General features: G+C 33.1%; 2 protein-coding genes across 6 annotated transcripts in view; both read left to right on the forward strand.

Annotated features, from left to right (window-relative positions):
• Positions 1 to 24,350, forward strand: part of LOC134841944 (lisH domain-containing protein ARMC9-like) — a 461,419-nt gene that overhangs the window by 335,542 nt on the left and 101,527 nt on the right. The gene's annotated exons all lie outside the window — the stretch shown is intronic.
• LOC134842992 (uncharacterized) overlaps positions 1 to 24,350 on the forward strand; it is a 41,404-nt gene that overhangs the window by 9,688 nt on the left and 7,366 nt on the right. For both annotated transcript variants that reach the window (XM_063859569.1, XM_063859570.1), the window contains exons 2-4: positions 21,882 to 22,650; positions 23,462 to 23,563; positions 24,038 to 24,270. In XM_063859569.1, the coding sequence (XP_063715639.1) occupies positions 21,882 to 22,650; positions 23,462 to 23,563; positions 24,038 to 24,270 (1,104 nt within the window). The remainder of the gene's footprint in view (positions 1 to 21,881; positions 22,651 to 23,461; positions 23,564 to 24,037; positions 24,271 to 24,350) is intronic.

Below are 24,350 nucleotides of genomic sequence, written 5' to 3' on the forward strand. Positions count from 1 at the left end.
ATATAATCAAGGGTTTTGGAAAGTTGGAGGAATAGTTCGAGTATAGTGTAGAAAATTAAAAAAAATGTTACAAAAAATGATTAGGATTATTAGAAAAGATTCAAGTATATCAAAAAGAAATATTATAAAGGTTTCAAGTATTGTAAAAAAATGCTTAAGATTTATGAGTATTTGAGTAACTGATTGAGAGAAGAGCATTTAAGAAATGATCTCTTGGTCGAATATTTTTTGCTGTTTGAGGCGATTTTCAAGTGTGGTCGGATTATTTATTAGTTTTTTGACAAGTGGGTTGAGTTTTGTAAAAAATTGTTGGGGGCAATTTTCATGGTGATCGGGAGGTCGTCTTTTTCTTTCTTTTTGTTTGTCAAATGATCCGGGGTATGGTGAGATTTTTATACTTTAGGCTAATTAAAATGTTCATTTTGTTACTTTAGGCTAAGTTAACAAATTTGTTTTGGGGGTATTCGTGGTCTGAGTTGGGGAAATATTGTTGATCTTTGGGTTATTAGATAAGGGAGGGGTATGGTATTATGGTGATATTTATTTTAGTTGTCAAGTTGGAGTGGTTTGCTTATTTTTGACCTGGAGGTCGTAAAGTTATAGTTATAGATGTGCCTGGAGTTCTATATTATTCGTCTAATTGGTCTTAGTTTGAGTTAGAGAAAGTGACGGATTGGATGAATCCTATTGGTCTATTTTGAACTAGAATTATTGCGTACTTGTCAGCATGTTATTTTGAAAAATGTAAATGAAAAATGTTTCGGAGGTTTCAAGGTTGTGAAGTATAATGTTAAAATTACTTTTGAAATTCCACTTTCTTTAAAATTTTAGATTGGGGGATGAATATTTTATAGTTTTTACGTGGTTGATTTCGGAGTCTTGTTGTTTTTCGATTTTCTGATTTGTCGATCTGTTCTTGGGGTATTATTTGTTCGGTCATTTTTCTATTTTTTCTTTGTTTTGGGGATTCTTTATGGTTTTGTGTATTGTTTTTGGTGGCGGTTGGTTTTGTGTTTTGATTTTCGGTGGGGTTATCATTTTGTTCTGTGTTTTTCAGATGTGGTTCATTTTGAATGATTTTTAATCCTGTGAAAGAATATAATTGAGTTAATTCGCGGAGTGCGTATTCTTTTGGGTAATAAGGTAATAGGTTGTTTCGATGTTGAACGATTTCTTTTTTGTTTGAGTCGGTAATTTTATATGTGACCTCAGTGGGTCTTGCAATTATTTGGTATGGTCCTTTTCGAAGGGGTTGTAATTTTTTAGAAATTCCCTTTTGAGTATTAAAATTAGGTATTAAAACAAATGTTCCAATTTTTAATTCGGAGGCTGGTGTAAAACGTGAATTGATTTGTTCATTAATGTTTTGTCTTTGTAATAACTTTTTTGTTATTTTTTGATAAATTTCATTGTGTTTTTTATCTCTATTTAGAATCCATTCGGTGTGTGTACCGGAGGCTAGTTTAAGAATTTGTGGGTGATGAAAATGATCTTCATCGTGTGTATGTAAAGGTAGGTTATAACAAATTGAGTCTTTATTTGGTTGACAATAACCTTGTGCGTTTTTATGAGAATTTGCTGTAAACATTATTGGTTTGCGTGGCTTTTGGTTAAAAACCATTTCGTATGGTGACATTCCTAAAGTTGTCGTAATTTGTGAATTATATGCTAAGGGAAATAATTTTACATCTGCTGACCATTCGGTATATTTTGTATCATTTCCGTTGATGATACATCTAAGATATTCTTGTAATGAACGGTTCATACCTTCGACTAAGCCGTTTGTCCAAGGTGCATGAGATGTACGTGGTTTGTGTTTAATGTTATATAAATGACATAGTGTGATAATTTCATTATTTATGAATTCTGTACCGTTGTCTGTAACTAAAATTTCTGGTAGTCCGAATTTTGCTATCCAGTGTTCATAGAGTGTTGTGTAAGCGTAATAAGCGTTACAATGTGGTACTGGGTTAAGTGCTACATAATGTGTAAATGCGTCAACAATTACCATAATGTAGGAGTTTCCTTCGGATGAGGGTGAAATTGGTCCTTTGGTATCAAATGAGATACGATGATTAAAGTACAAACTTTGTCCTTTAAAATCTTGTTTTTGTGCTATTTGTTTTTGATTTGGGTAAGGTTTATTTAGTTGACATACTATACAATCATTGCATAGTACTTTTATCCAAATTGGTGCATTTGGGAAGTAAAAATTTTGTATAAAATTTGAATATGTTTTTTCTGATCCAGAGTGTCCTTTAATATTTTGTGTATGTGAAATATTAAAAGCTATAAGAATCATACTTAAAGGGAGACAGGGAACTGTAGATTCATTCAGGTTATACTCTAAAAGGTCTGTATTTTCGTTAATTGTTGTGTTGTTAAATTTGCGAAAGTATCGGAGGAGTGTTTTGTTTCCTAGAATGGTTGAATCTGCCTTGACAGGTTTAGTTTTATATTTGTGCCATGATTTTAGTTGTCTAATTATCGGGTCAAGATTTTGATATTGTTTCAGTGTTGAAATTGTAATTGTTTCTGTTGGAGGGAGAAAAATATTTCAATTTCGAATTTAGATAAGGGTATTGTATCAAGTGGGTCGTGGAGGTCAAAAACTTGATTTATTGTGTATTTTGAATCATTTGTTTGTGGTCCTGATAAATTTATTTTATCAGTTAAATTTTATTTTTCAATTAGTGGAAAATGGTCTTTCTTAGGTGGGTGTTGTTTTGTTCGTTTTTGTTGGGTGTTATTTTTTATCCATTGAGAATATGGGATTGGTTTGAAAGTTGATGTTCCAAGTAGATCAACTTCATAATGATTATTTTGACAATCTAAATAAAGTGGGAAATGTTGTAAACTATTTATTTGTGATTGTTCAATATCAGTTTTTACTGCATATTTGCATTCCAATCGGGGTGATGTTTCGTTTTCTGCAAGGTAGAATTTTATGTTTTTGGGTATTTCAACTGTTGTTTTTCGAGTAAGTAATTCAGGTGGTGTATTTCGACTTAAGGTGTCTGGTAATGCAAGATTTTTTCCTGCAGTCCAAACTATATGTAAGTTTGGAAATTTCATTAGAATTAGTTGAAATCTGTAAACTCGGTGGTTTGGGTTAGATTTTTGTGTAAAGAGAAAGATGATTGGTTTATGGTCTGTGAATAAAACTGTGGGGTGTTTTGATCCAAGTATCAGAAATTCATATTCTGTCAGTGTATATATTATGGCTGTACATTCTCTCATTAGAGTTGAGAGTCGTAGCTCTGCTTGAGTGAATAATCGAGAATTTGCTGATATGAGGTTCATTTTATTTGTACCATTATGTGATTGTAATAGTGCTGCACCGATGCCAAAGTTCGAAGCATCGCACATTGCATAAAATGGTTGATTTGAATCTGGAATTGTGTTTGAAATTTGTTCAGTTAAAAGTTTCTTTATTTCTTCAAATCGTGTTTGATGTTCTGTGTTCCATTCAAAATTATTTTGTTGTCTAAGGATGTTATAAAATGGTCGTAGATATAATTGCATTTTATAAACATATTTACTTAAAAAGTTTAACATTCCAAGAAATTCTTGGATTTTCTTTTTATTTGTTGGTGGTTGAAGTTTTTGAATAGCGTCAATGCGTGATTTCAATGGAGTGATTGTTTTTCTTTCTATATTATGTCCTAAGAATTTAACTCTTGTCAAAAAGAAGTGTGATTTATCGGGGGCGGCCTTCAGATTTTCGTTCTGAAGTATTTGGTGATATTTTTCTAAAACATTGAACATCTCGTCTTTTGTTTGTGATTGCATAAAAACATCGTCTAAATAGGTGATTGCGTTTTTCTTGAGTATTAGTGGTCTAAAAATTTTGCTCATAAAAGCTGAAAATGCTGCTGGTCCTATGGATATTCCATAGAATAAGCGGTTGAATTCATATTGTTGGTTTCCGATAACAAATTGTGTTAAACGTCGTGATTGTTCATCTAGTGGCATTTAATTGTATGCACTATTCATATTGGCGGTTGTAAAGTATTTGCCGTTTATTTTTGTTAAAATAACTTGTATTGGTTCAATGGGCCAATTACATTTTGATTCATCTATAAGTGAATTGAGGTATCTAGCATCGAGAACGATTTTTAATGATTCTCCTTTAGCTAGAATGATAACGGGGTTGATAAATGTGTTCCCTTTTGGTTGTTCTTCTTTATTAACTGGTGATATAATGTTGTATTGTTCTAAAATATCGAGTAATCTGTTCACTTTATCATGTAAGTGAATTGGTACTTTACTTGCTCTCTGTTTTTTGAAAACTGCGTCTGGTTTTAACGGGAGATGTAGTGATGAACTGATTTTTCCAACATCGAATTTTGATGTTGCATAGACTGATGAATATTTAATTAGCTGTTTGGCTAACTTTTCGAATTCGTCTTGTGTTATTTGTGAATGTTGGAAACTAAACATTGTTAAAAATTTCTGTTGGTCCTCTGTGTAGTTACTTATGTTGAATGTAGGTTTGAAATATGGAGTTTTTGTGAAATAATCCGTATTTCTGTTTTCGTTACTTATTATATTATTTATAGATAATTCTTCATTAAGAATTGTAGATTGGCAAATATCTAGTAATTGGAGTATATTATTTACGCGATAGGCTTTTTCGTGTATTGGTGATATTGTAGCGTTGATTTCACAATATCCTAAAAGTCCTAAAGGTAATGTTACTTGGTAAGGTGTGTTGTTATAGACATGTAAGGAAATGATATCTGAATTCGAATTTTTCAAATATTTTATGGATGAGATTGTGATTTTGAAAAATTTGTGAATAGGTTTGAATTCAAAATCTGACATATAAAATTTTTGTTTGTTTTGTTCTTTATCATATTGGTGAACTTGTTTGATTGAAAAATTATAGATATTTCCTGATAGTGGTTTTAGGTGTTTTCTTTGTTGGTTAAATATCGGGTAGAATTTTGAAAAGAATGGTGGTTGTTTATTTAATCTTTGAAAAAATGTTAAGGATGTTTCTTTTGTTTTTGTATATTTATCTTTGATTAATATTTTACTATTTAGGATGTTAATTGTTGGTATATACTTCGAAATAAATGGTATTCCAATGATATTATATTTAATATCAGTGATATGGAATATTTGTTTAAATGGCTTATTTAAAATTTTGCTTTGCTCCATTGTTCTGGTGGGGAGGAGAAATAATTGGATTTTTCCGTAGTTTATCAATGTTGATCCTTGTGCTGTTGCTAACTTACTGGAGGTTTCAAGAGGTGTTAGCTTTGGGTGTAAAGTTTTTATTTCATTCCATGTGGGGATGTTTATTATGTTTGATTCTGCTCCTGAATCAATTAAAAAATCTATTTCAAGGTCTGGTGGTTGAAATTCTTTATTTCTTGGGCTTTCTAAGAGAAATGGTATTGTCCAAATTTTTTCTTTGGGTTGTTTTTTTTGTATATTTTGATAAATGTGGTTTGTATTCAAGCATTTTGTTTTGATATTTTTATTGGTTTGATTTGTAGTGTTAATCTCATTTGTTTCTTGCGTCGTTGGTGTGGAATTTATGGGTGTAGTGTAATAATTTTGAAGAAATTCTGATTGATTTTCATATATGTGTGATGAAAAAGGTTGTTCATATATGACAGATTCATAGTCATTTTCGACTTTTATCATATTGATAGAAAGAGTGTTTTCAGTATCACTTTCTGAATCTGATGATGTACAGTTTATTTGATTGAGTTGTAACGTATCAGTTACTGTGTCATCAATACCTGGAGGGTCTGATGTTGTTTCTGGATTAGATTGTACTTGATTAATATGTCTTTGATGTTTAGGTGTACTACTTCTGTGGCGATTATTAGAATTATTATAGTTATTATTATTCCGGTGTGGTGATTGGGAATAATTTCTATAACGATTATTATAACTTGAGTGTCGATTCTGTGAATTATTTCGCGATCTGTTTTGGTAATTATTGTTTGGTCTGTTAAAGTTCGATCTATTATATGAGTTATTCCTTGATTGATTGTTCGGGTAATTCTGGTTTCGGTTGTTTGAATAACTTCTATTTCGATTATAGGAGTAGTTTCTATTCCTATTGTATGATGAATTTCGTGATTGGTTGTTTGGATAGTAGTTATTTCTTGATTGGGAATTAGATCTAGAAACAAATCGTTGTGTATTTGAATGTGATCTGGAGTAGTTATTTCGACTATTTGGTCTATTGTAGTGATTTTGTGATGAATTATGCGTGTTTCTTCGTTCTGGTGATCTTCCTCTATAACTTGAGTTATATGGTGATTGATTTCTTGTATAATTTGTATTGTTCGGGAGTGGTTTTCCTGAACTGTTGTTGCTGTAGACTGTTTTGTTCGGTAGGTTTTGATCTTTTTTCATGTATTGATGGAATGATTTATTTGGTTCTTTATATTTTTGAGGTTTATTTTGATTGTCTTGCTGTTTTTGTCTACATTCGGAAATACTATGTCCGTATCGTCGGCAATAATTACACCATTTTTTGAAAGATGGTTTGCCTTTAAAGTTTGGGTTCTTTTCGTAAATATTGAGTATTTCAGTGATTTTTTCAACGAGGTCTGTCTCTGATTCCTGTATATTATTAATATTAGTGGGAGTCGTTTCAATTCTGTTAACGTATTGTAATTTCAGATTTTCCGTTTCTTCTAGTTTCATCGTGATTTCTGCTTGTTCTAATTTGTCTACTAGTTTTCGAAAATCTAAATCGGGTTCTCGAATTGAAGAAGGATGGGATGCTCTCTTTTTTATTGCTATTTTCCTTAATTGTGGTGTTAAGGTCATCATTAAGATTTCTGTCATCTTTGTGTTTTTATAGTCGTGTGTATTTAGTGAGTATGCTTTTCGAACTAGTGTTTCGATTCGTACTGCTAATTGCTTGATGGTTTCGTTTGGTAATCTGCGAATTTCATTACATAAAACTCTTTGTTGTTGTTTGTTTCTTTCGGAGTCAAACATTTTTGAAAATTCCTGTGTAAACCTTTTCCAGTTTGATTTTATTTCTAGAGGTAGTACTGAAAACCATTTTTGGGCTGCGCCATCTAAGGTTGTTTGTATTAACGCTGTGCATCGATGTATCCAGTTTTGATGTAGTGGCGTATTAATTGGTTCAGGTCCAATATTTAAAATCAGGTTTGCTGTTACTGCATTTAAATAATCTTCTACAGAGTATTCAGGGTCTGTTCCTGTGAAAACCATTAAAGGTTTGTTTGATGTTATTGATGATCCACCCATAAGGTATGGATTCATTGTCATTTGTAATGATTCTGCTGCATTTGGCATTTGAGAAAAATTTGAAAGTTGGTTTCTTGTTATTTCATGTTGTTGGAGATAATATGGGAGTGGTATTTCATTTTGCATTTGTGATGGTTGATACGAGTGTGCAGTCATTGGATTTTGTTGTTGAATTGGTTGAAAAGATTGTGTATTAATTAGATTTTGTTGTTGAATTGGTTGTTGATGTTGTGCATCTATTGTTTGTGGAGAAAAATTTCTATGATTTGTACGTGTTCTCTGTATTCCTTGTCTACGATATTCTTGAGTATTTGGTGCAAATATATCTGGTTGTAAGAAATCATCATCTGAGGATAAATAATCCATTTGATAAGATGTCTGTTTTTTATTTTTATTTTGTTGAAAAAATGGGTAATTTTCACTGTGATCCTGTGGAGGATTTGTTTGGAAATTTATTGAATTAGGTTGGGTCATTGGGTTATCCCAATTTCGAGATCTTGTATATTGGTTAAAATTTCTTTGTGGTTGATTATATGTTTTTGATGGATGTGTATAATTATAATTATGGTCTGTAAAGTTGTTTCTAGTGAATGTTTTGCGTGTTTTTGATGGTATTGTCATGGGTCTGTATGTTTGGTAATCCATATGTGAATATTTAGGGGCAACCGAAGGTTTAACGGTTGATTGTAAGGTTACCTGTGTTTGTGAAGGATTTGTATTTCTTGGTGTTGTTAAATTTGGGCGTATTGGTGAAATACTTTGTTGTGTAGTTGTTGTGTGTACAATTTCTTCATTTATGAAGTGTGATGGTGTCTGGATATCTTGTTGAGTAAGATTCCTAGTTCCATTGAGGTTTTCATTGTGTATGACTGTAGAGTTTAAACTATTATTTTGTGTATCGGGCAAAAATGTATGATAGTTTAATGGTGTTGCATCAATGGTGAATGGTATTATTTTTACATAATCTCTTATGTAAGATATCGTACTTATTGCTTGACTTGAGATTGATTGTGGGAAGCTTATAAATGCGGGATGAGACCATTCGGGGTCCCAAACATAATCTGATTGTTCTGTGATAGCGGTATCATCGTTCGAGTTTTGGGGTCTAAAATTTTTTCTTGCTTGTGCAATTAAATCAATATTGTGTGTGAAATAATCTATTATGAACCATGCCAAAATTTTTTGTAGATCGTGTTTTGTATGTTGTGAAACGTCGTCTTTCGTGAAATTTTCTTTAATGATGTTTAAATAACTAGAGAGTAGTGTGATTTCATGTCGTACTCTTAAATGTTTAGATGTTTCTGTCGGTGAGACATTTGTTATTGGGATTTCGTTTTCTAATATCGAAATATAACTATATATTATTGCGAAAACTTCATTGGTGAATATGGAGTTTGCTCTTTGTGAGTTATGATATTGGATGCTTTTTATATATTCTGAAAAAACTTTTGAAAATTCTAAATCAAGATCGTCTGTTTGAATTGTATATTTTCTATTATTATGGTTTGGTGAGGTGAATTCTATGGAGTAGATTCCATACTGTTGTGTTATGTTGCATATATCTTTTAAGTAGTGGTCTATGATTTGTCTTTTGATTTTTACATCTGGGAACTCTGTTTTACATGGACTGATTCCGGGTTCAAATAAATTTAATAGTAAATTTTTGCAAAATATATGCTGTCCTCTATCAGTGGTTGCATCTATTATAAAAGGAAAGATTTCATCATCATCTGGGGTTTCGTCACCTGGGGTGTGCGTTGAGCTCATTTTTTCGTTCGATGACTGTTAATATGTAATTATTAATGTGTCGAATTGGTTGATTCCAATTGTATAAATGTACTGGTTTGTGTTTATACTGCTTTTTTATTCTTCTTTTTCCTCTTTTTGATGAATTTGAAGTTGTTTCTGAGTCAGAAAAATATAATTGATCGTGAAGTGGGCAATTTTTATCTATTGATTCTTTTAGTTTGTAAAGTTCGTCTAAACTGTTGGTTTCTGATTCTGAAAATGCGTTTCGATTTTTTGAAAATCTTTTTCGTGTTATTTGTCTTTGTTTCGTTATTATTTTTCTTTTTAGTGTTTGTCGTTTTGTTCGAATGTATCCAACTGTTTGTGTATGAGGTGTGATTACAAGGTCGTATTTTTTGTTATCTATTTCACAATTGTGTAAAACGATTGTTTGTTTATTTCCTAGGTTTTTAAATGACATAAGGTTTAGGATGACGGATGCAAAAGGTTGTTAAATGATTTCTATTTTCCTAAACTGTTAGTTCTTACGATTTTTTGGTTAGCTTAACCTGGGTCTATTTGTTCAGGGTTGGAGAGAAAAGTATATCGATTCCGAAGAATGATTTTTCTACTTTCTCGTGGCTAGTATAAGTTAAGGTGTTAACTTACTTAATCTTACTTAGGGGTAGTGATTGTGTTCAAGGGTTGGAGAATAGTAAATCGATCCACAAGGTTCAGGTATAATTAGAACGCGAGTAGTTCGTTAGATACTATTTTAAACTTACTAAGTCTAAGATTTATCCTGGGTCTGTTAAGAGGGGGGGTCAAGTGAAGGATGAATAACCGAAGTTCTTCACTGTTTATCCTAATTTGAATGATTAGTTTTGTTTAAAAATTTCTATTAGTCTTAGGTCTTTAGAAAGGGTTGGGTAGTGAATCGACGTTTGAGGTCGTTAGACACTAATTAAGTGGGTGGGGGAGAACAAAGTTGTTCTGTTTGATCCAAGGATAAGCCTTGATGATCAAATTTGAAATTTAATTAAGTAGAAAATGATTTAAGATCCAAGGATAAGCCTTGATGATCTGGTTTTAAAATTAAGTGAATTTAAGTTTTAATAAAATTTTAAATGTGTGTAAAGGAAAGATTTAGTGTTTTGATGATATTAGTGGGTTTATGATTGCTGTTATGTTTTAGGTGATGGAGCTGGAACAACAGGATGATTTATGATTACTAACCATTTATTGTCATGCTACTAATTTTTATTTTTTATTTTTCAATAATTATTTTTCAAACATGTTTTGTATATTACTGCAGAGTTTTAGGAAAACGATCTTAGATCTTTTTATCAATCGTTATTGTATATTAATAATTTTGTTTAGCGCCTGAAATGATTTTGAAGATTAACTTCAAGGTTTTATGTTTGCAAATGAAAATCTAAATTCATTGCCAGTAGTATTCTAAATATAAAAGTTTGTTCTGGTTTTTGCCTAACTATCATATAGCTATATGGCAAGTTTCTACTTTGTCGTATGTCGTCTCTGGTTCGAGGTTTTCTTCCAATTCCGGGTAGTTCTGTTATGGTTCGGAATATTGGCTCTGATCTATTGAGTCGTAGAGACATTTCGATCAAATTATTGTCGTATAACATTTTGTAAATGTTTTTGTCTAATTTCTAATCTATTTTGGTTAATTCTAAGCTATTAAGGTCTTGTTCGAGACTTATGGTCGCACCAGATGAGTTAGGACTGGAGTGTATAACTCATAGAGTAATTTCGGATAGGGTACACCGTCTGCTCGTCACGCTATCTTATTTTCGGCCGGATAGATTCGTGCAACTTCTTAGTCTAATACCGATCCTAATCTTACTCTTATACTATCTAGTCTCAGGTTGTTTAACTAGTCTCTGCTAGGCTCAATAGATCTAGGGTATACTGGTTTATTGCGGCTGCTGAAGTACTCGGGAGAGTCCAACTAATTTCTAAGTTAAATTCAAATCTCTCTGGTGCTGAAATTACAAGTAACTTCAGCACTTACAAATAAGTGGGTTGTTAGTTAGATGGATCATGATTGGTTAATATTAAATACTTTACATTGGTAAAATATCTAATTTATCCAATCATAAAATGTAGTTTAGATCAGGTTCCAATCCTAATGTTTAAAACTTTGCTTAAATCTCATCTAGCAATTTATTACGCCGAATATTGAGGTATTTTTATTACGTTTATCAGACAAACAAACGCTAAAAATGATATGAATATATTTTTTCCCATCAATTGAAAGTCTGGTTTCAGACATTTTTTGAATTATTTGTTGATTTTTCTAATTCTCTAATGGACAAATCCAGCTTCACCTGCCTGTGGTGTCTCCAAGGCAAACATATCCATACTCTCAATCAGAGCTGACAAGGCAATGGCCAATCGCATGGGGCAAATCAAATTTCGTGATACGTAGTTTGAAGACCACCTTGTGATCAGTCTTATTTGCCCTGAATTTCATCTCAAGTAATTGTTCAACGTGCCGAAAAGAGCATTTGCCATCAGTTTCGTCTCATGTAATTCTTCAGCGAGCCAAAAATAGCAGTCAATATCAGTGACACACCGCTTGGTTTTCTCCCTAACACTTTCTTCCATTATCAGTTCGAATAAAATCACTTTGAAGGCACGTCAGCCCAAAATGGAGTTTTATTGTTCCGACTTTCGTAACGAAAGTAACGGAATATTTGTGCTCGGGGTGGGTTTTTTTTTTCTTCAGACAAATTTCGACTTTTTAACTACCCATTTTCGACGGATTTTTTTAAAAATATCATTCGAAAGGTTTTGTTGTCCTGAGCTTAAATTTGAAAAGATGTTTCACTTATGATTTTTTTTCGTAAAGTTATGGGGGCTTAAAGATTGCCATTTTGGCCAATTTGGGACAATTAACGCGCGATATATTTCGCGCTATTAACGCGTAAGCGGAGAGTTAATCCGTCTTAGAAATCGTTCCAAATTGGTTTAACGAAGCTTATTGGCCATAGTTGATTTGTTACAAGTAGCGAAATCTATCTTTTTGTACTTTATGTAGCGTGTGGGGTGATGATTTTTATTTAAAAAATTTCAAAATTAAAATAATAAAATTTTCATTTTGTTTTATTACTTTTAATTTTTTAATGTTATTACTGCTCCATAAACCTTAATAGGCAGTCGGAACATTCGAGCATGTTACGAGCAGTCTTGTTTATGTTTATTATACTCTATCTGAGTGCATGTTAAAGGGCTGTTTGTTTTCGAGGCGGATCACAAAATTGAATCGTAAAATCTGAACAAAAATCTTTGACTGGTATTGAAGTCCTTGATGCTTGTCTCGCGGACAAAATCGCCCAATTTTGTTTTAGTTTGCAGGAGACACGGCTATTCAAGTTTGGTTCTCGGGCGATGAGTTTGATTGAAATTGATTCCAATATTCCACGAGAAGGTTTATGTCCACCACCGCGGAACACAAAGTTGAAGTTTTTTCTATGATCGCTGTTTTAATTCGCGCCACTTTCTAAACATGCACTTGTTGATGCCACATTATAGTTTTTTTTGGTAATCAATCAATGACAACTCAAACTTGATATTATCAAGTTTTTTCAGTTTTGTTTTCCACAATAACTGAAATGCTCAATAACAGCTCAGTACGCTGTTTACAAACATTGTTCATAGTTAAAAAAATGCAGTGAAGTGAAGAACGTTTTTTTGAGGTCACACAAAAGATGATGATATTGATTTATTATATGCTGCCAGTCGTTACGAGGCCAAACTGTGCATTCTGTGAAATGTAACCTGATTCCGCAACAAGCCCAAATCAGATTTTTCGCGAAATCCGCAATATTGCTACATTTTTTTGATCTTCTTTGCTGTTTTGGATTCCACAATCAAATAGCTAAAACACAGTACCGTTCAAAATCGCTCCAAAAATTGGAGAATTTGCGGAATCCGCAACCGTATGTGCGGAATCCAGAACAGTTTGTGGAAACCACAAACAAATATACAGACATGTGCATAGTTGAATTGAGCTGTTGCGGAATCCGCAACTGTAAGCGGAATCAGCAAAATGTAAGTGGAATCCGCGAATTGTTAGTGGAATCCGAAAATTATAGTGGAGTGCGCATTTTGTTTGCGGATTCCGTTAACGTATATGTACGTGTAGTAGCGCTTAAAATTATATCTTTTAATTTTCACGTTGATCAGCTACCAGTTGGAGTGCCAAACGTTCAATCTCAATTCCTGTCAAAGACCCAATTTCGATCTAACATTTTTTCGATGCTAAAAATAAATTTTTTTGATTATAGATCCTTTAATCTGCCCCGTAAAAAATTTCTGGCAAGCTTTGAGCAAGATCCAGCATTTTTTTGAGACGGTACAATTCCTTGAGAATAAGTCATTCAGAGCTCTAAATTTGTTTAATAGTTGTTAGTTGGCTATTCAGAAAGATTTGAATAACTAACTGATGATTTCACTCTGTCATCTCATCAAAAAAACTATGTTCATAAATTGAATTCACGCTCCCAAATACTTACTCAAATACTGAATCCCAAATACTGAATGTCAATTACTGAATCCCAAATACTGACCTAATTCGGCGATATCTCTTCAGGACTCTGTCATCTCATCCCAAATACTATCTTCATGATTGGAATTCACGCTCCCAAATACTGAATGTCAAATACAAAATCCAAATTACTGAATTTCAAAAACTGAATCTCAAATACTGACCTAACTCGGCGATATGTCAACCCAATAATGAACCCAACTCCTGACTTAATTGACCCAATTAGCGAATTAACCCAATGAACTTATTCGGTGTTGTGTTTCCAAAACTATGATCCCAAAAACTGCTTGCAAATACTAAAGTGTGACATCGATCGATTTAGTTAACCAATGTTTTAAGATTTGTTCGTGGATTCCGCTGACAAACGTTAAGTCCTTGCTTTTAAATTCCGCAAGTGCATATGCAAGTTCAGTAATAAACAAATTTCTGAATTTCTTTACAGTTTGCGGAATCCGCTTACATTTGCGGATTCCACTTACATTTTGCGGAGTTCATTTACAGTTGCGGAATCTACAAAAACTAGCTATATTTGCTTCTTGCGGAATCCGCAACAAATTAAATGTTTCGACAAAACTTACGTTACAAGTATATGTACGCGTAATCCACGTAAATCTTTTAAGTGGAATCCAGTTACATTTTGGAACATGTTTAATACAATTTAACATGTTTCTCAGTAAAGAAGAGACCAATAGCTGAGGCTAGGTCTTTTACCGTACGGACCTTTTACCAGACAACAATGCAATAACTCAATTAGTGTAAATTCAAATTAGTGGAAGATTTGAAAAAGAAATGGTTACAACAAACAAAACTTTGTTGAGAAACCGTGAAATCATTGTCTTTAACCAGACTAAATATCGTCTAAACATCTGTCAATCAAGTTTGTTTATCGAGTTTTGTAAAAGATTTATGTATAATATTTCTGGTAAAAGGTTGGTCTTGTAAAAGGTCGGTCCCTCAAAATAGCTATAGCTTAAAAACTAACAAAAAGAGACGCCCTCGAATAAAAATCGCACTCGAAAAGAAAATGCGTTTTTATCCAGAGAAATAGGGGACCAGGACACCAAAAGTATTGCCGCCATAAAGAGCTAATCTTGCTGCTTTATAAAAAGTTCTGCTTTTTCTGCCGTATGAATATTTTTTTAATAATCAGGCGGGACCAAATTAACATTCTCTCCCTAAACACGTTTAGGGGGAAGATGTTAACTTGGTTCTAAATTGGGAATTTTCAGCCAATCAGAATCGAGTATTTTACTTGTAGCGCTTATCATAATTATTTAAACTAAGTGTTGGGGTGGAGAATCTCAACTTGATCTGTTTGGGGGAAGGATGTTAACTTGATCTATCATGCGTTTTTTTAAAAACATTAGGCTTAGCATAATACTGGAAAGAAATCATATAATTCCAGTCAGATGTGCTCAGGAGTTTCAATTTGGGCAGTTTTTCTTGGTACTATAGTAGGGTTGCATTATTGTGTAATTTGTGTTCTTGCAAATTAGATTTTCAGCATCCAGTTAATTATCCGATGAATCCTGAAAAAAAATGGAAAAGTGATTGAGTTCTTCTCAAATTGTTTCTCTTTAAATGATTTCCGCTGATTCGGCTTTTTTGTTTTGCTGAAACTGGTTACTTTTCAAATACTAGGGTGTGAACCACTGAAATATGACTGCACGCCATAATGCCAGCCCTCCACAGCATTTGTTGTTTTTGGCAAACCGGATGTTGCCGCATCTCATTGCTTCCATAGTGGATGGGGCAATAGGACTTCTCGGTTCGGGACTAGATTTTTCACGTAACTAGATCCAAAATACAGGCAGAGCTCGTCAACTTTTGAAATTTTTTCCGACCTCTTTGTAGTGCAATTGCATACTACTTGAATTTCCTCGACTTCTTTATCGTACGGCTTTCCTTTTTCTTCTTGATCTGGTTTTTTGTGCAGTGCCAGTTATTAGTGGTTTCGTTCTTACGTTTAAAATTTTACTCGTGGCCTGATACCACTAATATTTGTTTGTTTTTGCAGGATAAAGTAAAGTGAAAGGACGCTCCAAACGTTTCAGCTCATAGAAAGATAAAACAATCGTTCAAGTGTAAGGCAACATGATTTTAAGTTCATTTCTTAAAATTCTTCCGTTGCTTTCAATTAGCACCATGTAGATTATCGCTTTTTTAAACGCGTGATCGATGGATTATATCTCTAACTAATCAAAATGCAATTAAATTTTAGATTCTAGAGTCATCAATTGAATTAAGACTGGCTTTTCAGGTCTCAATTAGTAGACCTAATTGGATTACTCCTGCACTTAAAAAAAGGACTTAAATTGAAACAATTTATCGGTATTAAAAGGGGGTTAAATTGTTGTGGGGTTATCATGTTACGGAATTAAAAAGTAAGGAGTCTAAAAATTGGGCGTTAAATAACCAGGGCTTAAAGAGTGGGAAAACATGTATAACAAGGTTTTAAAAATCTGAGCGTAACTGAAAACCAAAACGTATAGTTAAACTTAAATTTAAATGCGACTGATCATTTAGTGATTATTCAATTTTTCGACTGTATCCCGGTGATTATTCATTTTTGTGATAGTTTCAATTTTTGCAGTAGGTTTGCGTTAGGTACACTTCGCAGAATCAAATTTTCTTGATTGAATTTCAATTACTGCAGATTGTTATTTGGGATGTTTGCTAACACAAGCAACGTATTTTCAGATCATTTTTTTATGGGATCACGATTTTTCAGATCATTTTTTTTAGACCAGAGCACAATTTTTTGGTGCTTGCAATTCGTTTCTTTTTAGCAGATCAGTTTCCAATTAGGCATATCAAATAAATTTAACTCTGCTTCAGAAAATCAAGGCAGTGTATAATAATTGAGTATGCGCAAAAGTAGATTAATCCAAGCCTTTGCTTCTAATGCTGTTGTATCGGAAGCTCAGAATTATTTTCGGTGCCTTGAAATTATGCGCCGTGATAATTCACAGAGCTCTAACAGCGTGAAGTCTTGCTTCTCTCACATCAGTGGTACTCAAAATTTGATGAGGTGTGACCATGGCCGGTTTTGGGATTCAACTGCACCCTAGCTTGAAATAGGATGAGCATACTGCAAAAATTCCAACATAATAGTAGAAAAACTTGAAAACCCAGGAAGTTGGAAAACCCAGGTTGCTCTAATCGACTTTCTAGAATTTTTAAACCCCTGGTCAAGGGAATAAATTTTGTTTTTGTCGCAATCAAAATTAGCTTCAATTACATTAGGGTTAAACAGTAAATGTTCTAAGACTTCGTCGATGAGTCTTGAGAGCGTAATGATTTTTTTAAAGAAAATCTGTAGAATGCGCTGAAGGAGCAAACAAATTGCTCCTTTTTGAATAAAAAAATTAGGATCGATTTTGTTAATCTGCTTAAATTTAATCCCAAGGAAGCCTCGAGATAGCTCGAGAGTATAATTGATCTTTCCGCACTCTTAACTTGTCTAGGATTTAGATGTTTTTTCTGTCGTGTTTTTTTTCTGATTTGATTTCAAATTTTTTCTCAGCATGGAGAACAACCGTTTTAATGTGTTTTGGTTGTTTGTCTACTTTCGAGCGAATAAAACCAGCGAGTATAAGCAAGCTGTCTAATAAAATCCTTATAATAGCAGGCATATAATTCAAGTTATGCCGTAAACATTTGTTTTACTCTTGTTTTTGTAAAATTGGTTCATTTTTTTTCATTCAATGTTTGAGAAACATGCAGTCAAATAGAAAAAACTGAAACTGTTATCGAAATTTTCGAGGAAACGGTTTTTGTTGTTTGTGCAACTTTGCTCAATTTACTACCATCGATCATGCCCAAGTTCTATGCTTCGTTCAAATCCTCTCATCACACACGCCACAATCAGTATCGTCACAAATTGAGAGCATAAATTTTTTACAGTTTTTTTGTGGCCGGAACGTTCTGTGCTATTTGAAAAAACAACCGACTATCCTTGATTATTTTCATATACTTCTTTAAAAACATAGTAAATAAATTGATAGTAAAAGTCGTATTTTTATTAAATTTATATGCTTGATGTCTCTTGGGTTTGTCTTTCAATTTATGATTTAATATATCAGAATAGTCACTATTCGAGAAGTTACATTATGCGAAAACAAGATTTTGAAAATCTGAGCCTCACGGAAAAAAGTAGACCAACAATGAGCAAACTAAGTCGGAAACTAAGACGTTTTAAGCACCTTTTTCCAACTTTGAAGTAGCTACATTTTTTGTCATTATTTTCATTATCATTGTTTGAAAATTACCGCAAAACTTTGTTTGGTTTGGATCTTTTGCTTACACAAGGAACGCTCGCTTGTTCATAATATCGGTTCACACTTTTTTTTACTCGCAGTTCATTTTTTTACAAGCAGCTTTGCCTAAATTTGGTGACTTCAAACCGATTCAGCGACCTCCAACACTGATGCATCGATGTCTGGAAAAAAATTTGGTTGCATGAACTTATGGGCCTTAATAATTCATAAAGCTTTAACACACTGAAGTGCTGCTTAATTCAATTCAGTGCAACTCAAAGTTTAATGAAGTGGGTCTAATGGAAATAGTTTGAGATAAAAAAAGACCATCTACGCTTTTCTGCTTCAATTGCCTCTAACTTGAGATAGGTCGAGCATGCTGTGCTGCACAAACTTTATGAAGCGAAAAACGGTTGTCAATTTTTGTGCGCATTGACAACCTTGAGATTGTCTTTCAGCTGATCTCTTAAATGTACTCTCTGAAATTTTGAACTCCTGATCATTGAATTAGATGTCCAATTTAAAAAAAGTCAGATCTCGTGTCAAGTTCAATCAGTTTGAGGCACACTTTTGACTTGATACTTCATCAATAAATCTTCGGAGCGCAGCGATTTTAAAATTAATACAGCGCAGAACGCACTGAACGGCTGACTTACTCGCCTTTTTTGACGAGCAATTATCTAAATGATTGTGTCTCTGCTTCATTTCAATCTCAAGGTAAAGCAAAGAAAATTCAAGAATTGAACTTGATCTTTAATCCTCACGAGAGTAATATATCAGTTGAAACTGCGTTCAGTCTCGGAACTTTTTTTAGTGTCTCCGACTATTTTCAAAAGATCTTACAGTTTTTTTTCAGTGTCGAGAAAAACCGGTTTGAATTTTTTTGGTTCAGTTCTCGATTGTTCTTGCTCTTAGTTATCAGAAGAAAAACATCTGTTTTTTTTTTGTTTTTATAGTTTTTTGTTTTGTTTTTGGGGTCGGAATTTTTTGTGATGCAAGCACAGCAACCGGCTATCCTTGTTTATTATGATTTTTGTTTCAATCATTTTATGAAGTATTTTAGAGAGTTTGCAATAATATTTAATTTGGTTGATGCCTCATGGGTTCGTTTTTGTTCCAATAACGAAAACGGGGAAGAAATTTGTATTCGAGTGTGATGTAGTTTTTTTTTCTTTTTTTTTGCAAAGTCAGGTATTATAAATAATCATCGGAATGGGACAAATGAAATTAAAAAATAAAGTTCTTTCAGTCGTGATTTGAATGACTGTAAAAAATCCTGAGTGGCGAGAAAAGCTGGCTTGAAATTTTTGTTTTCTCGTCCAACTTCGAGCAATTTAAGTTTAAGCTCAATTTGAGCCGTTTACAAACGGCTTAAATTTTTTGTTTAAGCTCAATTTAAGTCGTTTACAAAATTTATGTGCGCCTATTTTTGATTTCACTTGAGTAAAAATAGTTGTTGGAGTTTTTTAACGCCAATTTAGGAATTAAAATATTCAATATATATATTTTTTAATTTAGCAAAAAAAATTAAGATCAATTTTTTTTTTGTTTTTTTAGTCATTTTTCTGCAAAAAATGGTTTTCAATTTGCCTATTTTACTATGATTGTCAAAGTTCTTGCTTTTTGTTTAGATTTTTTTATACACACCACGCAGAAAAAACTAGACTAATTTGAGAAAAAAATTGTTGTACTTTTTGAGACTGTATTTGGAATTTTTTGTGCTACTTGCACAGTAACCGGCTATACTCGCTTTTGCTATATCTCTAGAATAGCAAATAATGTTGCAATAACAGCCAAACTGTTCCTTTAGTTATTAGCTGACTTTCCATAAACCCAATCTTGTTTGTTCCTTTTATTACTTTTGCGATAAGGAAGGGTATTGCAATCGGGTACTTGACTTTTTTCTCCTAAATAACTTTGTTCACAGGATGATTGAAAAATTGGTTATCTTTATTTTTGTCAATCAAAAGAAAGATGGAGAGCAAACAATTTTTTAGCCTGCCTACATTTTAAATGCCCGTTTTATTCAAATATTTTTTTTTACGTTGGTTACAAATTTACCAATCCCATTTGAATATATCACTTTTTGTTTTTTTTTCTCCCCTTTATTCGATTTACAAGGTTTCGGTTTTAATAAATGTTTTTTTTTGGGAGATTAAAAGAGCTAACAATTTTTATCGAAGTGTTTGAGGGGGACTTGAAAGTTTTTTGAGTGATTAAGTTTGTCCAATAAAAACATTTTTTTTCGTGCACAAGGTGTATCCTATCCACTCAAGAATTGTCAGCTTTGTTACCGCTACATAAGCTTCATTTAGATGCTTATTTAACCTTCAATTTTCTTACTGAGTAATATTTTTATGACAGGAGTTTTTATTCAACACAGAATCAAATCAAATTCATGAAAGATTTTGGGAGATCAATTGTTTTGGTGTTTATTTTCCTACGGCTTTCATTTCTATTTTTGTCGGTATGTTTGTCCTGCTGTGTATTTGGTGCTCGATGTTTCGCCTCCTGTATAATTTCTAAATGTGCACTTTTTAAGTGTCAAGAATTCGGATATTTTTGCAAACTTTATTTTTTTAGAAAGAATAATCGAAGTTTTTGGTTCGATTTGTTGGTTCAACTGCAAGTCGTAAGAGTGATTCAACTTCCTGTCCTTCGTTCACTATTAACACAGCCGCTTATATTTTTTTTCATCATCCAAGCATAAAAATAAAATGTAATTTTAAGTTTATTTTTTTTCTGCGCCGTAATAAATATTCAATGATTTCTGATTAAAAATTAAAAGAATTTTTTGGTAGTGTGCCGTTTCATGTTCGCTTACCGTTACACAATCAAAGTTCCAAACTTTTATTATCAACAAAATTTTTGATTGGTTCAAGTGTGTCTATGTTTTATTGAAATCTAGTGTTTTTTGTAACAACTTTTAATCAACATTATATTATTCAATTTATTTGCGAATAATTTAATTTTTCGCTATTCGTTTGTAAGATATCCAGTTTCATTTCGTATTTGAACCTTTCAAATTTGGTCAAAAAAGTAAAAGTACAGTCCCCTCTGATTAAATTTGAACACAAAATTTAAATGATGTGTGTAACAAAATTTAAATGATATGGTGGCCGAAACAAAAACGTTTAAAATTATCATCTTACTCTAGTTAAGATCACCCAGTTGTCATCTTGAAATACTCGAAAGTCACCAAACGTTAATCAGCCAAATAATAAAAAACGTATTTGATAAGATGCTTTCAAGTGAGTCAAAAGTTCATTTAAATTCTCCACCTGACATCTTTTTACTCGCTTCGTTTTGATTTGAAATTATATTGAATTTGAAATAAAATTTTCGAAAATTTATTATCAACAAAATTTTTGATTGGTTCAAGTGTGTCTATGTTTTATTGAAATCTAGTGTTTTTTGTAACAACTTTTAATCAACATTATATTATTCAATTTATTTGCGAATAATTTAATTTTTCGCTATTCGTTTGTAAGATATCCAGTTTCATTTCGTATTTGAACCTTTCAAATTTGGTCAAAAAAGTAAAAGTACAGTCCCCTCTGATTAAATTTGAACACAAAATTTAAATGATGTGTGTAACAAAATTTAAATGATATGGTGGCCGAAACAAAAACGTTTAAAATTATCATCTTACTCTAGTTAAGATCACCCAGTTGTCATCTTGAAATACTCGAAAGTCACCAAACGTTAATCAGCCAAATAATAAAAAACGTATTTGATAAGATGCTTTCAAGTGAGTCAAAAGTTCATTTAAATTCTCCACCTGACATCTTTTTACTCGCTTCGTTTTGATTTGAAATTATATTGAATTTGAAATAAAATTTTCGAAAATTTAATTGCTTTTGCACACAAATATAATTAGTAAAACAGGTATTCGGAAAGAGTTTGGAAAAAAACTGAATGAACTCTCAATCAAAACTATGGTCAAAACTATTTTATTCTGCAAATAATTTTTGGTTTACTTTTTACATGCAATTATGTTAATTAAGTTTTTTTAAATGTTTTTCTGGATTCATAGTTATTATTTATCATGTCATTGGAAAATGTTTCAGCTCGTGACGAAGCGGTGCGTGAACTTAGAAGTTTTCAGCAGCAAAAGACATCTTTAGGCCGTGAATTCTCTTTCATAAACAGTGAACAAACCTTCTTTAACGGGTCGCCAAACAGCAACCAAACCAATCAAGCAACCTCTCTTCAACTGGCACACGGACAGAACTCTTACTCTATTATTGAAATCGAATTGGAAGAAAATTTGCGGAACCAAAAAGCGAACGCAGCAGGTGTCAGAAAACTCCCGATTATTGATTCGATAGAACAAAAACTGCATCAGAAGCGAAAAGCCAGCAACTCAAACTCTGGATGTTCTTCAAGTGAACCTGAGAAAACTCCGGCAGGTCAAAATTGCGGAGATGTTACTGTTTCACGCAAGACATCGAACTTCGAAGAGCTGCGTAAGACTAAAAAGGAGTTCGCAAACTTCGTCTCCAATGAACTGTCATCAATGACTTCGGCGAAAGCGTTGCAGTCGGCCGAAACGTTTTTTGCCTCAAAACCAGTTGGCATACGAGATTTTTATCTGTTTTCGAAAGGAAAACAAATTAAAAGCTTTCCTCGAAATGAAGAAGTTGATCAAATTACCATCCCAAAAGAGATTAAAAACTCAAAATGTAAGAAGAAAAAGAACAGAGAGAAAAAAACTGAAAAAGAGACAACCAAATCCAGCGAATTTTCCAACTTGCAGATTGCAGATTTGTTTTCAACTTACAAACCAGAGGCAAAGTTTTCTTTTGATACAACGGACGAGTCTTCAATGCAAAACATGTAAGTGACCTGCAGAATTTTTTAGCAAGTTGATTCGGTCCAAAAAATAATGAGTTAAATTACACGCGCGATGCTATTTCTTTATGATTTTCGGATAATGGGAATAGGCTTGATGTGACAACGAACCAAAAAATTAGCAATTTGTTCTCAAATTTGCAGAGCAAAGCACTCTCAACCCAGACTGAGGCGCGTGGTATATGCCCAGACTGACTTTCAATGGTCGCGCTGATGTCATTTCGAGACCAAAAGTATCTACAGAGTTTATAGTAGCAAAATGATTATCGTCTCCATTCGAGAAAGTTTGAGTATAAGTCGAGAGTCCGTGTTGAGGTTTTAATCCGTTGTAACGCGCTAAAAAAGAAAAAACTTCTCGGATACAATTTTTCTGAGGATACTTGTACCAGATTGGGCAAAATTTTCCGTTCGTTTCGTTCAAATTTATACTTAGCAGAGTTGATTTTGTCCAAAAAATCCGCTTTTTTCCACGTGTTACAAAATACCTCAAACCGGACACAAAATTAATGACGCCAAAAAATGACTTTAGGTTAAACTTAGAGTCGGCCGAAATGGATATCATAAATTTTGGATTTAAACGGGCCCACTTTCTCAGGGATTTGATCCGTGGCCAATCAAAAGACTAATTTCATGATAGGAAAGCGCAATTTTCAACCAAAATATCCAGCAAAATTTTAGAAGAGTTTAAAACTCAACGCTCGAAGATGTAAAAACAAAAAAGGCGACGAAATAATTTGAAAGTGTTCCTCTTGTGAAGATCTTGATCCACCCCTGATGTAACGGATTTTTTTTCTAGCGTGAGTATGGAGAGCGTGACCGGGTACCTGATCAACTGCCACAAGGACACCAAAAGTGTCCAGCCTATCAGAGAGAGTTCTTCCTCACACACCTCCAGCAGGTTAATTTATAGAAGACATAGAAGTCTTGAAATTGAAGTTGAAATTCTTTAGATGCAGTTACATAATTTCTCGAAGCAAAGATAACATAACTTTTTAGAGCAAAATCTACAGCATCAAGGATACTATACAGGCATTAATGACAATAAAATAGTGTCTCTTGACTCTTATAAAGATAACTGATATAAAATATACCCCAAATTAAAAAAGTGCATTACAATTTTATGGCCTTGGAAAGCTTTTTATGCACTTAAGCGACCTTTTTTGCCAAAACTTCGCTTATATCACATTTAAGCCTGTTTAACCATCATTCTCTTTCGGCGACAGACTCAAGTTTCAGCATGCTTTACTGTTAAATTGTTTTTTTTTTCACTAGGTAATATTTGATGTTAAAGCGGGCATTGATTGTTGAGCGGGGGGTTGTTGCGAAAACTCCTGATTTTCTTTCCATGTTGACCAAAACGTATTTGTTTTAGTTTTCAAGGGGACCAATTGCAGTTACAGTTAAAACAAGAGCTTCCTGTTGAAGTCTATAACAGTAACACGAGCAACACTAGCAAGTCTCTCCCTTCATCTTCATCCAATCGAGGTTTCCTCAGAGGAGTAGAGGTTGACATGTTGGAGAGATCTCAGCCGCAGCTGATAAACAGACAGAGGGGAGGAGGAGAGGACCAAAGTCAAGACAGCACAGTCCAAATCAGAACTGCAGGTTTTTGTTGTTTTTCAACCAATTCTTTGAAGGTAGAATCAAAATTTCAACCCATTCTTTGAAAATAGTATCCAGATTTT

This window comes from Symsagittifera roscoffensis, chromosome 3, assembly GCF_963678635.1.
Source record: "Symsagittifera roscoffensis chromosome 3, txSymRosc1.1, whole genome shotgun sequence".
Lineage (NCBI taxonomy): Eukaryota > Metazoa > Xenacoelomorpha > Acoela > Convolutidae > Symsagittifera > Symsagittifera roscoffensis.